At 42.5% G+C, this 15,797-nt stretch overlaps 1 protein-coding gene across 5 annotated transcripts in view; it reads right to left on the bottom strand.

Moving 5' to 3' along the window:
- Positions 1-15,763, bottom strand: part of PSEN1 (presenilin 1) — an 87,736-nt gene extending 71,973 nt beyond the window's left edge. The window contains exons 1-4 of one of the 5 annotated variants that reach the window (XM_036842357.1): positions 15,631-15,729; positions 14,068-14,213; positions 6,483-6,564; positions 6,251-6,390 (exon numbers count right to left, since the gene is read on the bottom strand). In XM_036842357.1, coding sequence (XP_036698252.1) covers positions 6,251-6,337 — 87 coding nt within the window. In that variant the 5' untranslated portion in view covers positions 6,338-6,390; positions 6,483-6,564; positions 14,068-14,213; positions 15,631-15,729. Of the gene's footprint in view, positions 1-6,250; positions 6,391-6,482; positions 6,565-14,067; positions 14,214-15,630 lie in introns of all 5 variants that reach the window. The other 4 variants (XM_036842360.1, XM_036842361.1, XM_036842358.1 and 1 more) reach the window with 4 other exon arrangements.
- Positions 15,764-15,797: the final 34 nt, after the last annotated feature.

The raw sequence follows: 15,797 nt of genomic DNA, 5'->3' as shown, positions 1-15,797 counted from the left end.
TGCCCCAGTTTTAAAACCGAACGTCTTGCCTTCCAGGAACCTCTCAGTCTCAGGCACACTGGGGCAGCTGGCCACCCTAACTTCTGGTCACAACAAAACTTCTGGAAGAGAATTTATTTAGCAAATCAGCTAATTTTACAGATGGGAAAAATAAGGTACTAAGAAATTAGCTAAATTAAACCAAACTTACACATAGCTACTTCAAATTACAAGTGGATCAAACTTAGTTCTTCCTTCTGAGGAACCTGTTTACATCTCATTCAGCCACAAGCCCTAAATGCCAATTCATCAGTGTTCATGGACAATTCTGAATAACCGGTTAACCTCTCGCTTCTTTCCCAAACTCAAAGCATTGCCGCATGATATGAGTTCAAGACTTGGGATGCTCCTGACCTTGGAGGGAGATACTGAGTAGAGGAAAGGAACAGAGGCTCCACTTCTTTACACTGACCTTCACCTAGTCTGTAGGGAAGATATTCACTCTCCTGGTTTCAAAAATATTTTTAAATGAATTTTCTTTTTGTAATATCTACTGTAAAATAGCATGTTTGAGTACTCTAGAATATAGAGTCATACAGATAAGCACTTTACTAGAGTAGCTATTCAAAGGAGGGGAAGACAGAGGAAAAAGGAAAACCTGCTCATTTATGATAAACGTCCCCAAAATGCCAGGCCCTAAAACTACATAACATTTGTCATAGCACCTAGCACAGAGTCCAACACACTGAAGACATTCAACATGAGAGTTTCCTCTCCTGAGTAGTGTGGAAAGATTCACTTTCCACATCTGTCAATTTGTTTTTAATTCCTCTAAACTAGTCCTGAGCAAATAAAGAAGAAATAAGTCTGATGAGGACTTTTTGTGCCTGCAGAGGCTTGTCTTGGGTACTTGTATTTAACAACTCCACTATCCAACAGCAGAAATAAAAGAGCTGCTTTCAATTAATCTGCAAAAACAGTCTTCTATATCCAATTTAAATCTGGACCTACCCCCATTTTTTCATAACCAACCAGAGCATATACTTAAACAATGGCTTCTTTATAGCTAAAAAACTTAACGATGAGATTCTTTTCCTCGTTCTTTGGGGTTTTTTAAAGTACGTTGGTGCAAAATGAATACATAGACTTCGTATCTTTCTTCCCCAGCATTTTTTCATACAATATCTCCTTTCAGTATTACAACATTTTTCTGGGGTATGAGACCGTTGGAAGAACAGAAAAAATACTGGAGTGAGTTTGGGATTAGAAAGCACAGTTTTAAGTTCCAGGTCTGTTATTTAACTTTCTATGTGGTCTTGGACAAGCATTTTAACTGTAAACTGGCAATAATACCTATCCCGTGGTAACTGGAAAATATGAGACTGCATGCATAAGATCTTCATAAGCTGTAGAAGATATTTTTAAGGAGATAAAAGATAAACTCAATTAACATCACATTATCAACAGCAGAGTCAAAAGTAAACAAATAAATTAGGTCTGATTTTCTAGACAGTGATGCCCTAATAGATATGGAAGGTACCACTGAGAACACGAGGTCTAAGACTTGCTAAAATTAGACCATGAACACATGTAATTATCAATAACAATCCTACACCATTTGTACCTCCTCTAGAGCTACCCTTTTTTCAATTTATCAGTCACTGAGGTGTTAAAAAAAAAAAAAAAAAAGGCCGTAAAAAATACCAAGAAAGCCCCACAAAACCTGAGTGTGAGGGATATAAACAATATTACACCAACAGTGGAGAGCTTCCTATGTGCCAAGCACTGTTCTTGGAGGGAAACAGGTAAGTAAATCATATCTAACTAGACAGTATGTTAGGAACACTGGTAAGTGCTACGCACAAGTAAAGCCAAGGAAGGGTACAGGGAGTGCCCAGTGGCAGGGAAGGAAGGCATGGCCTCACTGATAAGGTGACTCAGGAGGTGGCCTGAAGGAACTGAAGAGAGCCAGGGAGAAGAGTGGGAGGAGAACCCAGGGCCCAGAGGAAGCAGTGAGGGAGGGGGAGGATGGTGAGAGACAACAGAGGCTGGGGGAGAGGACAGTTTAAACCTCAGAGACTAGATTTTATTCTGAGATGAGATGTCTTTGGAGGGTTTGGGGCAGATGAGTGACATTTAACTTCTTAGCCGTGGAATCTTTTGTTCAAAGGGATCCACAGAAGATCAATATGTAAAACAGATAAAACAGGAGATGCTCTGGTTAAGGAAGGGGCACCCAGAGACCTACGTCAACTGTTCCCACTTTTCCCCTCTCTCCTCTGAAGCAACAGTTTGAAAATGAGTACAAAGTCTGTAGCATCCAAACTTTCACAGCCTGTACCCCAAGAACTTTATAATCCTGCCCAGCCTATCTTTTCAAAAGGCCATTCCTGGGGAACAGCAAAAAGGAGTAAGTCAAGCTGCTGACACACAGCAGAGGAGCACGAGCACTGTCAGAAAAATCAGTCCTTCGTGCCACTGCTTATTAACCACCCACCCAGGCACCAGCTGTGACAGTTCCTCTTCCCTCCCCCAACCCCTCAGGTGTTCTCTTTCAGGGCGTCCCTTGAAATTCATTTTAACTTGATTTCACTTGTTTAAAAATGCTCTAATGATGAAAAATGACGAAAAATCTGAAAGAGAAATTATGGAAATTATGGAAACACTCACATTTACCATTGCAACAAAAAGAATAAAATACCTAGGAATAAACCTACCTAGGGAGACAAAAGACCTGTATGCAGAAAACTATAAGACACTGATGAAAGAAATTAAAGATGATACCAACAGATGGAGAGATATACCATGTTCTTGGACTGGAAGAATCAACATTGTGAAAATGACTATACTACCCAAAGCAATCTACAGATTCAATGCAATCCCTATCAAATTACCAATGGCATTTTGGAGCTAGAACAAATCATCTTAAAATTTGTATGGAGACACAAAAGACCCCGAATAGCCAAAGCAGTCTTGAGGGAAAAAAACGGAGCTGGAGGAATCAGACTCCCTGACTTCAGACTATACTACAAAGCCACAGTAATCAAGACAATATGGTACTGGCACAAAAACAGAAACATAGATCAATGGAACAAGATAGAAAGCCCAGAGATAAACCCATGGACCTATGGTCAACTAATCTATGACAAAGGAGGCAAAGATATACAATGGAGAAAAGACAGTCTCTTCAATAAGTGGTGCTGGGAAAACTGGACAGCTACATGTAAAAGAATGAAATTAGAATACTCCTTAACACCATACACAAAAATAAACTCAAAATGGATTAGAGACCTAAATGTAAGACTGGACACTATAAAACTCTTAGAGGAAAACATAGGAAGAACACTCTTTGACATAAATCACAGCAAGATCTTTTTTGATCCACCTCCTAGAGTAATGGAAATAAAAACAAAAATAAACAAGTGGGACCTAATGAAACTTCAAAGCTTTTGCACAGCAAAGGAAACCATAAACAAGACGAAAAGACAACCCTCAGAATGGGAGAAAATATTTGCAAACGAATCAACGGACAAAGGATTAATCTCCAAAATATATAAACAGCTCATTCAGCTCAATATTAAAGAAACAAACACCCCAATCCAAAAATGGGCAGAAGACCTAAATAGACATTTCTCCAAAGAAGACTTACAGACGGCCACGAAGCACATGAAAAGATGCTCAACATCACTAATTATTAGAGAAATGCAAATCAAAACTACAATGAGGTATCACCTCACACCAGTTAGAATGGGCATCATCAGAAAATCTACAAACAACAAATGCTGGAGAGGGTGTGGAGAAAAGGGAACCCTCTTGCACTGTTGGTGGGAATGTAAATTGATACAGCCACTATGGAGAACAATATGGAGGTTCTTTAAAAAACTAAAAATAGAATTACCATATGACCCAGCAATCCCACTACTGGGCATATACCCAGAGAAAACCGTAATTCAAAAAGACACATGCACCCGAATGTTCATTGCAGCACTATTTACAATAGCCAGGTCATGGAAGCAACCTAAATGCCCATCAACAGACGAATGGATAAGGAAGTTGTGGTACATATATACAATGGAATATTACTCAGCCATAAAAAGGAACGAAATTGAGTCATTTGTTGAGACGTGGATGGATCTAGAGACAGTCATACAGAGTGAAGTAAGTCAGAAAGAGAAAAACAAATATCGTATATTAACGCATGTATGTGGAACCTAGAAAAATGGTACAGATGAACCGGTTTGCAGGACAGAAGTTGAGCCACAGATGTAGAGAACAAACGTATGGACACCAAGGGGGGAAAACCACGGTGGGGTGGGGATGGTGGTGTGCTGAATTGGGCGATTGGGATTGACATGTATAAACTGATGTGTATGAAATTGATGACTAATAAGAACCTGAAGTATAAAAAAACAAACAAAACAACTAATACAAAAAATAAAAAATAAATAAATAAATAAATAAAAAATAAAAATGCTCTAGCGGCGCAGTGGTTGAGAGTCTGCCTGCCAATGCAGGGGACACGGGTTCGAGTCCTGGTCCAGGAAGATCCCACATGCCACGGAGCAAATGGGCCCGTGAGCCACAATTACTGAGCCTGCACGTCTGGAGCCTGTGCTCCGCAACAAGAGAGGCCGCGATAGTGAGAGGCCCGTGCACCGTGATGAAGAGTGGCCCCCGCTTGCCACAACTAGAGAAAGCTCTCGCACCGAAGCGAAGATCCAACACAGCCATAAATAAATTAAAAAAAAAAAATGCTCTAGCAATACAGTGTCATCTGCCTCTGCTGACATATCTCTGGATAGAGTCCCCTGTCAATTGATATGGTAGGAAAATTCTTCCTCCACCAGTGTTACTTCTTCTCTCAATAATGACTTCCCAGTTTGCTCTATTCTAATCCTATGCACCCATCAAAGTTTACTTTGTGAAGCCCTCCTCCCACATTTTGACCCTGAGTTGGAATCCTAAATCTCTGGAGTGTGAAGGGAACTTCCAGGACACCTAGTGCTCTAGTTCACAGCTCATTCCACGAACTAATCCTCTGCAGATCTGGCTGGCAGTCTTCCAGCCTCCATAACTGCTTTTAGTGACATGCACACACTAGCCCACAAGGCAGCCTATGCTCTTTCAAACGTAAAGTACTTGTGTGGAAATTTCTTTTTACTGATCCAGAACCTGTTTCCTTCTATCACTGGTTCTGCCCTCTGGTTCGAATAGAGGAAAGTCTGCCCTCCACCCCCCATCCCCTGCATCCAGCATAGCTTACAGTTGGCCTTGTGTTTTTCCCCATTCTGGCTCCACCTCTACAAATGCGGCTGATGCCCCAGCCATCTCACAAGCCATCTGTGGACTCTGCCTTCAACCTGTAATGGTTAGCTAACAGACTGGCAGGCAGCTCTGGTCTGTGTGTGCAGCCAGTTAAGTGTCTGTGTCCCATGCCACTGACTACACCCCGTTCCTGACTCTCTCCTTTGACCTACCCTAGGACTTCTACCCTTAGCCCTGCATTCATCATTCGGTCAATGAGCACTTACTGAGCACTGTCAAGAACCAGGCTAGGGTCTTCCCTGGTGGCGCAGTGGTTAAGAATCCGCCTGCCAATGCAGGGGACACAGGTTTGATCCCTGGTCCGGGAAGATCCCACATGCCGCGGAGCAACTAAGCCCATGCACCACAACTACTGAGCCTGTGCTCCAGAGCCCGCGTGCCACAACTACTGAGCCCATGTGTTGCAACTACTGAAGCCCGGGCACCTCGAGCCTGTGCTCCGCAACAAGAAGCCACCGCAATGAGAAGCCCGTGCACCACACGAAGAGTAGCCCCCGCTCGCCACAACTAGAGAAAGCCCGCGCGCAGCAAGGAAGACCCAACACAGCCAAAAATAAATTAAAAAAGAAAAAAAATTAAGGAAAAAAAAAAAAAAAGAACCAGGCTAGGCACTGAAAAACTAAAAGTAAATAAAATGTACTCAGCTCATAGAAGAATAAGAGCAAGCTAGGTAAAATAATAAATAGCCGGGGAAGTTGGAAAAGGCGTCAGAGGAGGAGGTGATGCCTGAGCCAGGGAGGAACTGTTTCAACACCCAAGTCTCACACAGCCTTGTGTCCCCTGCACCAAATGGTACAATGCTTTCCCTTACTTGAAGTTCAGCAAATATGTAAATTTGATAAAGTAGAGAAAGCCTGCTCCGCCCCCTGAGCCTCTCCTGGAGGCAAGGGAGGGTGGTCACTGAATCCACAGTCTGAAAGGGCAGTTGTAGAGGTTGACACTGTACCTGGCTACGTACAGTATTGCTCAGGTGGTTGTCCTCCGACATCTGTGCATTCTGGAAGTAGGACAAGGGTGCAGGTAACTCTGTCATTGGAGCAACTGTATAGAAATACTTTTTCACAGAAAACAGAGCCTCTTGGGGTTCTGAAAAGGGAAAAAGAAAACAGTCTTTTGTGCATTACAGTTATACTTTTATTTTGAAACACTTTCATAAGTTACTTTCACCAAAAACAAACCTTTCTTTCATGTGTTATCCTCCAGGCCAAGCTTTCTAAGGACCTCGCAGGCTGCTGTCACTTGCAGGCTCCTGGATTAGGTCTGAAATAGGATTTTACTGGGTTACCCAGAGTTGGTCAAATCCTAGTAAATCCATTCACACCAATTAAATACTTATAAGACTAATTTGTAAACCAGTAATGTATTAATTTGCCAGGACCTTCAACTGACAAACTTTTGTCAGCTCAAGATACCTTTTGGTAATGAGTAGATCTACTTGGGAAACCAAATATTTTCAATCACAAGGATATCTAATGATTTCAGATCTAGAGCAAAGGGAGCTAAATGATCTTAAAGAGTGTTCTCATCAACATCCCTCTTCCAATCCAACCTAATTTACATCACCATAAAATTATTTGTCTAGTGCTTTTAATTTTTCAAAATTTCTTTTTATCATCTCATTTTTTTTCTTTACCACATGACCCAAGGCAGGGTAAACAGGTAACATATCTATTTTACAAAAGCAAAAGGGGACCCAAGTTCAGTGACTTGCTTAAAAGCACACAACTGGGCAGACCAGGACCAAAATCGCAGACTCCTAACTCCCAGCCTCTCCTCTGCATCCTGGCACAGCCTTGCTTACACACATCATTCTGTCTCCCACACTTCAGCCTCCTGGGGGGGGCCACACTCCCATTTGCCTGTCTACCTGAATTTCCATCAGCCAATTCTTTATGACTTCAACTATCCTTTTCATTGAAAGTCTTCAGAAATATTGAAGGAAAAAAATCTGTTTGCATACCTAAGCAGTATTCTAATTCACTTATAGTATCCAAAACATTACCATGTACATATTTACATGAAAGCATTTTGTCAATGTCTTGTTTCATTTTGAATTTTAACTTCAGGATCTTCTACACTCTAAATATTCTACTTTCTTATTCTAATGATTTTTTCATCAAAAATACATAAAGCAACTTTTTCCTCCAGTAAAGGTATTGACTTCCAATTAACCTTTAATTACCTATATTTGGATCATTCAAATCATAACAAATTCTTAATCAAGGTATGCTTTCCCTTTTATCCTACATGCTTTTTTTTTTTTTTATCTTGGCCACGCCATGCGGCATGCAGGATCTTAATTCCTCCACCAGGGATCAAACTCGCGCTCCCTGCAGTGGAAGCGCAGAGTCTTAACCACCGGACCGCCAGAGAAGTCCCTATCCTACATGCTTTTAAATACCGTGCCTGGGACTTCCCTGGTAACACAGTGGTTAAGACTCCATGCTCCACAGGGGGCTGGGGTTTGATCCCTGGTCAGGGAACTAGATCCCACATGCATGCCGCAGCTAAGAGTTCGCATGCCACAACTAAAGAGCCGGGTGAGCCACAACTAAGGAGCCCATCAGCCACAACTAAGGAGCCCGCCTGCTGCAACAATTTTAAAAATAATAATAATAAAATAACTAAATACTGTGCCTACCTTTCTCCACCCCTCCAACTTCAGCCCATAGTTAGCTGGCATGAGATCAGAGGACTGCTAATTAATATTAACTAAACATGATGTATTTATGCAATTCTGTTTTAAATATGTAATGTTAATTTGTTTTAAAAATACAATGAATTGGGCTTCCCTGGTGGCGCAGTGGTTGAGAATCTGCCTGCCAATGCAGGGGACACGGGTTCGAGCCCTGGTCTGGGAAGATCCCACATGCCACAGAGCAACTAAGCCCGTGCGCCACAACTACTGAGCCTGCGCGTCTGGAGCCTGTGCTCCGCAACAAGAGAGGCCGCGATAGTGAGAGGCCCGCGCACCGCGATGAAGAGTGGCCCCCGTTTGCCGCAACTAGAGGAAGCCCTCGCACAGAAACGAAGACCCAACACAGCCATAAATAAATGAATAAATAAATAATTTTTAAAAAATACAATGAATTAAAATTAAGAATAGATTCAATAGTTACTTTTATGGAGGTTAATCACTGGGGGGGGGTACACAAGAAGCTTCTGGGGGTATTGGTAATGCTTTGTTTCTTGATCTGGGTGCTAGTTACAGAGAGGTTTCAGTCCGTGAAAATTCATTGAGTTGTACACCTACGATCTGTGCACATTCCTATATACTTCAATTTAAAAAGTCAAATAGATTTTTGTGGGTGTAAACCTATATTTAGGGTTTGGCAATATGTATGTCAGCTTACCCAAAAGGGAGGTGGATTCCAATAGAACAGTTATATTTTCAAAGTATTGAAAGTAAATGTCCTGACCTATGCTTCTATATTTTTAAAAGTTGACTATCTAATTGAAAATTTAACATTAATGTAGCATTAATGATCAGCAACACAGCACATATTATTCCCTTCTTTTTCACAAAAACATTTAGTACAGCACCTGCTACCTCAGCTAATGCAGAAATGCCACAGGATGGCAAACAGAAAAAGTTGCAACTGGTTACCTCCACTGGCTGCTCTGAAGACTATACCACGTCATTTAAAGTACAGCTCTAGGGCTTCCCTTGTGGCGCAGTGGTTAAGAATCCGCCTGCCAATGCAGGGGATACGGGTTCGAGCCCTGGTCCGGGAAGATTCCACATGCCACGGAGCAACTAAGCCCGTGCGCCACAACTACTGAGCCCACGTGCCACAACTATTGAAGCCTGTGCGCCTAGAGCCCGTGCTCCGCAACAACAGAAGCCACCAGAATGAGAAGCCCACACACCGCCACGAAGAGTAGCCCCTGCTCAACGCAACTAAAGACAGCCCGTGCACAGCAACAAAGACCCAATGCAGCCAAAAATAAATAAATAAATAAATTTAAAAAAAAAAAGTACAGCTCTATTACAAAAAAACCCTTAGAAATCTGTCACTGATATTCTCATACAATGCCTCAGAAACAAAACCAAGTAAGCAAGACAGTGTTAGCCAAGCGAAACAAGCAAAAGGCAAGAAAAGGCGATGCAGGCAAAAATAAATAAAAAGTAAATAAAGTGTAGTACATTTACAGGTAAAATATGAGCAGAAGAAAAGTGATTGTTCATTCACTAAACAGGAGTTTACTGGCTGTCTACTTATATCAAAACTCAAAGACAGACACTGAGAGGATTTAATTAATTATGTTCACTTTACCCATTTTACAGATGAAAACAATGTGGCACACAGAAGTTCATGAACCTGCCCAAAGTCACATCCAGTAAGCAAAGGAGCAAAGCAAAGGTTCACGTATTACACTACTTTGCCTCTATATAAAATTTCATCCCTGCCATCTCGGAGTTTATAATAGTGAGCATTAAGACACACTGAGCTGATTTTTATTACTAGTAAAACTATTGCTTTGACGTAAATGAGATCTCAAAAAAAAAAAAGTAGTAAATGAGATCTTAAACTTCAATAACTGGTCTAACTAGAAATTAAAAATTAGTGCCAGGGCTTTCCTGGTGGCGCAGTGGTTGGGAATCTGCCTGCCAATTCAGGGGACACGGGTTCGAGCCCTGGTCTGGGATGATCCCACATGCCACTGAGCAATTAAGCCCGTGCGCCACAGCTACTGAGCCTGTGCTCTAGAGCCCACGAGCCACAACTACTGAGCCCGTGCGCCACAACTACTGGAGCCCGTGCTCTACAACAAAAGAAGCCACCGCAATGAGAAGCCTGCACATGGCAACGAAGAAGAGCCCCCGCTCGCCACAACCAGAGAAAAGCCCGTGTGCAGCAATGAAGACCCAACACAGCCAAAAATAAATAAAATAAAATAAAATAAATTTATTTAAAAAAAAAAAACTAGTGCCAAAAGCATTCCCAATATACAGTCCTGGTACTTATTATTATTATTTTTTTTAAAGATAAGCTATAATGAGAATCTGGTCATTTTAATTTAAGTGGTTCCCATTATTAATCTTATGCTTATAGGATCTGTCCAGCTATTAAAAGAAATCACACAAACTGATTATCATACTGGAGCTTTCTCAGACGAATCTTGTAAGAATCATCTATAATACAGTAGTCACTGTAACATATTCCAATACTATAGTCGACCCAGAATGAACCAACCGCAGATCAAAAATATTTGAAAAAAATTCCAAAATTAAGTAAAACTTAATTTGCTTGTGCCAGCAAATAATTACAATAGTATTTACATTGTATTTACAACTATATACATACCATTTCATTGTGTTAGGTATTATAAGTAATCTAGAGATGATTTAAAGTATACAGGAGGATTTGTGTAGATTACATGCAAATACCATGCCATTTTATATAAGGGACTTGAGCATCTGAGGATTTTGGTGCCCATGGGGGTGGGGGGTGGGGGGAGTCCTGAAATCACTTCTCCTCCACCCCCACCCCCTCAACCACAAGGGACGACTGTATTTAAAAGACACATCTGTATTTACATGTAAAACACTATGGCTCAGGCAAGGTGAAAGAATTTGTCAGTGTACAATTATGAGGCAAGTAACACCAGTTCCAGAACCCAGATCTTCTGATGCCCAGCCCAGGTGTTTGCCAGTTCAACAGGAGAAAGCTCATGCCTCCACTGATGTGTTGAAGATCACAATGCCGCAGGGTGACTCTCCCTGGAAGAGCTGCTCTTTACATGGAGCTCAGTAGGAAGCAAAGGTAGGCAACAGGGTTAGCTAGGTCTTCAGTCAGGTCTGGTGAACAAACAATCATTGTTGGTACAAAGAAAGGGGCAGGCAAAGCTGGATTTGATTCTGGTCCAGTAACAGCTGAAAACAATTGATGACTGCACGGAGAAAGCCAACGACCCACTGTTCCCGGACCCACTGTTCCCGCAGCATGGCAAAAGACACCAGTGTACTTTGTAACATTCTTAACAGTGCCCTGAGAACAAGAAAAGATAGTTGTTGGGAAGTGAGGATCTTTCATGTGACCTGGATTGCATAGGGAGTGGGAGTCGGAATGTAAGTAGATTTTGGTGTTTTCTCTCTCTGGCCACCTGCTAAAGATTTTCTGAGACTGATAACAGCACAACACTCGAATTCACTGCCATCCATTCCCTTTCTCTCAAGACACTTGCTCAATCAGACAAAAGGAAAAAGAAATCCTTCTCTGATGGGCAACTACAATTTCTTTCTATTATATACAAAGACTAAAAAAAAGCTCCAGGAGAATACAAATAATCTCGAAGTTCAGATGTGCTGAACAGAAAAGTCTATCTAACCAGAAAACCTTCTATCCATCAGCACTTCGAAAAGTATCACAGGAGCAGGGTTTAAAATCCCAAAAAGGAGCTTATTAAAAATTCCATTTAAGGAAACACCAACAGAAAAGTACATTTCTGTCTCTCACTACATCCCAAGGTAGCAATTTTTTTTTTTTTTTTTTTTTGGTCATGCCACGCGGCATGTGGGATCTTAGTTCCCTGATCAGGGATCGAACCCGTGCCCCCTGCACTGGAAGTGTGGAGTCTTAACCATTGGACTGCCAGGGAAGTCCATCCAAGGTAACAAATTAAAATAAATAAAAATAACTTGAAATTAATTTAAAACTTCAGGAATACAGCCTAGAAAGACCCTCAAAATTTTAAGAGGCTAGGAGCAAATAATTTCCCCAGCCCTACAAGAGGCTTTGTGAAAGTGGTAGGCTCTAAAAAGAGCAAGGATAGTGATACATCCTATTTGGTGATTTTTTTCCCCTCCTTCCTTCCCACTCTACTTCTGTGAACCATCTGTGGTAGATTAGATTATTATTCAGCAAATATTCACTCCCTCCCCCAGCATCCCCAAGGGAGGAATACTTCTCTCCAGTGATGTTGAGCTTGGCTCTGTGACTTGCTTTGGCCTCAAGGTAGGTGCAGTCTACTACCCACTCCAGGCCTTTGGGCACAATCTTATGACTTGCTTTGGTCGATGGGATCTTGGCAGATGTGGCACAGACAGTTAAACTGTGCTTGTGCAGGTGGCCTTGCCTTCTGTACTTCTGCTGTTCCCTCACGAAGAACTTACTTTGGGTAGCCACTGCCCCTTCAGCCTGGGCCCCAGAACAAGACAAGCAAAGCAGAATTGCCTTAGCTGTCCCCTTTAAGCAGAGCGAGAGCTAATGCTGTAAGGCAGCAGTCCACAACCTTTTTGGCACCAGGGACCGGTTTTGTGGAAGACAACTTTTCCAAGGACCGGGGGCGGGGGGATGGTTTCAAGATGGTTCAAGCGCATTACGTTTATTGTGCACTTTATTTCTATATAATGAAATAATTATACAACTGACCATAATGCAGAATCAGTGGGAGCCCTGAGCTTGTTTTCCTGCAACTAGATGGTCCCATCTGAGGGTGATGGGAGACAGTGAAACCCAAAGTGTGTCGCTTATCCTTTCAGTTTTTTCAGGAGCTTTTGGATTTGAGAATCGTGGATATGGGACCATGGTTCTGTATTATTATAGATTCTTTTCCCCCCCAAGTTTAATTTCTACACGGAAGATAAAATTACCCTGAGTCATTGTATCAAATTTGTTGTGGAAATGGGTAGAACACAACTAATCTTTAATGAAGAAAATGACTATTCACACCTAATTAATTTGTAAATCATTGACTATACTCAGCAATACTTGCATTCTCTCATTTGCTTTAGATCAACTTAAGGAACTGTACAAGGCATTGTGAAAACCAAACATTAATACCCTTTAATCAACAAACACTTATTGGGTTTCTTCTACATAACCATACACTGTGATAGGTACCAGGGGTGCCAGTGAATCAGATGATGCTTCTGTTCACCTAAGGAGCTTACTATCTAGAGGGGAAGACAGACAAGTATGTTTTTACATTAATTACATGTTGAAATAAAAATATTTTAAATGTATTGGGTTATATAAAATATATCATTCAAGTTAATTTTACCTATTTCCATCTCAAACATTTTTGCTCATTAGAAAATGTAAAATAAAACTTTGTAGCTCACATTATGTTTCTAATGGACAGTGCTGCTCTAAAGCTTCAGGTTTTTTCTCCTACAAACAGGCTTAATACTGAAAATCTCTGACAACCTTTTCCTTCCTGAAGCTTCCCTCCCTTCCTCAGTTTTTATGACACTGCACTATGGAGGTTCTCCTCCCACCACTCATTCCCCTCAGCTGGTTCCTCATCCTCTTCCACCCCCTCATTATAAGTGTTCCTAAGGCTCTGCCTGGGCTTCCTTGTCCCCCCTCTTTCCTTAGGCATCTCCTCCACTGCTCCAACATCAACTGCTAAGTCTATTTAAGTGACCCATGTTTACAGCTCCAGGCCTGTCCATGGGATATTTAACTGCTGGCACTTCAAAAGTGATACTTCTGAACTGTTTCCTCATCATCTTCCTCTCTAGACTAGTTCTTTGCCTCTAACTTCCTTATTTCTGTAATTGTCTCCCCCATTCTCTAAACTTAAAGCCTCCTAGTCAACTTTACACTTTACTCCTTGCGCCTCAATTGGCTGTTATGTCCTCTTCATATTGATATTTTTCCTTTCTAAGCTTCTGCCACCACCAAAGGTCAAATTTTCATTATATCTCACCCGGATTATGCAAAAGTCACCTCAAATCTCTTATCCATTCTAGCCCACACATACCTAAAGCAAAGTTCTTATCACAAAACTTATGAAAAGCAAAGCTCAAAACACCTTCCAAATCTGCCTGGCATCTATCACATGAAGGAGAGGCAGTATTAGCGGGCTCTGAAAGGTTTTTCAGAATACATCCAAAAGAAGTCTCTCCCTGCAATCTGATGTAACAGTAGTGGGAGCGCAGGAGCAGAGGCAACCTGGATCTGAGAGAGAAGAGGACCACATTAGCCTTGCTGACAAATGTTATATCTTTCCTGCTAGAATGATTCTCAGAGACCAACTCCAATCCTCCAGTTCTCCCCAAATGGAAATTCACGCAGCAGTCTAGGACTAGGGGCAGCCATTAACTTAAAACTCGGCACTAGATCATATCCATTCAGAGGAAAGTATGCCCAGAATTGTGGTAACGATCTACCCAAGGACGAGGAGTAGACGAATGGAAAAGCTGATGATCGATGCCGCTTCTATCATCTACTTTACTTTGGGGAAGGCGGGTAGAGGTGAGGGAATCCATCCACTCAATAAATAGGCTCCTTTTCATTATTAAGGGCTTGTTATTAAATGGAGGTGGGAGGGGGTTTAAGTTGGCTGAACCTTGCAAATGAGTTAAGGAGAACTGAAATTGGCTTTTGCAGGTGACTGAAATCAACCAAATGCAAAATGCTCCAATCTACTTTCCTGTTTTTATCCTCCTTCATAACAGTTATTGAATGTGCACACTGGGTCACTGGACCCTTAGGATCCAGAGGGCCCCTCTTCCTAGTACACCCTCTGATATAATGCCCTCCTCAATTCAACTCCGAGGGTGAAAACCTTTCCATTGTAAAAGATAACAAGATGCCCTTAACCAGATGTAATCTCTACCTGCCTCAAACTTCAGAGAATACTATGACTTTTACAATGTACTCTGCCATAATTTGCATACTATTCGTATCTTCCATAGTAAACCTTGAACACTTTATTCATCTTGTCCAAAGTAGGCAAGCAATGCTTTTAAAATTATTAAGTTACTTTCCTACAAGAGAAGCAGATATTTATTTGAAAGGAATTTGAGCGGGATGAAAACGTCAAGTATCTAAAATACATGCAAAGCACTGGACATAGATGCCTCGTGACAGTCCCGATCAGGCAGACCCTGTTGTATTCCGCCCCGAACTGAGACAGAAGGAACTTAGCCCTGAGTGCCACTCGCTTCCCCTGGACAAGGACACATTCAGGGCATGAGGCGCAGAGTTTCAACAGTTGCTCAACCAGACCCAGCGCCAGGCGCTTCCTCTTTCTCCTGCTCCACTCCAAGCAAGACGGTCAATCCCCGCCCAAGGCACCTGCGCCCTGCGATGTCTTCGGGAAACCAGCACTTCCGGACCAAGGCTGAGAACGGGAACCTCTCTTCAACCTGATCGCGCGCCGCGCCCGGAGCCCGAGAAACGGGCCGCCCCTACTCGTTCTCCACACGGGGTTCCCCGGTGCCCGCCCGACCGCACCCCGCTCCCCATTCTCGAGGACACCGGCTCCGCGGCCCAGACAACGACAAAGGGCCCGGCCCTGCCCGCAGCCACCCGTGTCGGCACCAGATGAGGGGTGTGTTTCTCTCTCCCCAGCTCCCCATCGGGCACCTACCCTTCCCTCGCCGCCACCACCGGCCTCTAGCAGCTGAGGTTCCTTCCCGAGCAGCCGCTGTTTTGTTTCCGATGTGAAATCGCGGCCTTTGGAGCTGCCCGGCCCAGGCCCCGCCCAAAAGGCTTCACCGGTGTCGTCACTTCCGGCCCTGGCGTCGTTGGTGACCG

The sequence above is a fragment of the Balaenoptera musculus genome, chromosome 2, assembly GCF_009873245.2.
Source record: "Balaenoptera musculus isolate JJ_BM4_2016_0621 chromosome 2, mBalMus1.pri.v3, whole genome shotgun sequence".
NCBI classification, from domain to species: Eukaryota; Metazoa; Chordata; class Mammalia; order Artiodactyla; family Balaenopteridae; genus Balaenoptera; species Balaenoptera musculus.
The sequence above is the reverse complement of the archived record's forward strand: the minus strand, read 5'-3'. Positions and strand labels throughout refer to the sequence as shown.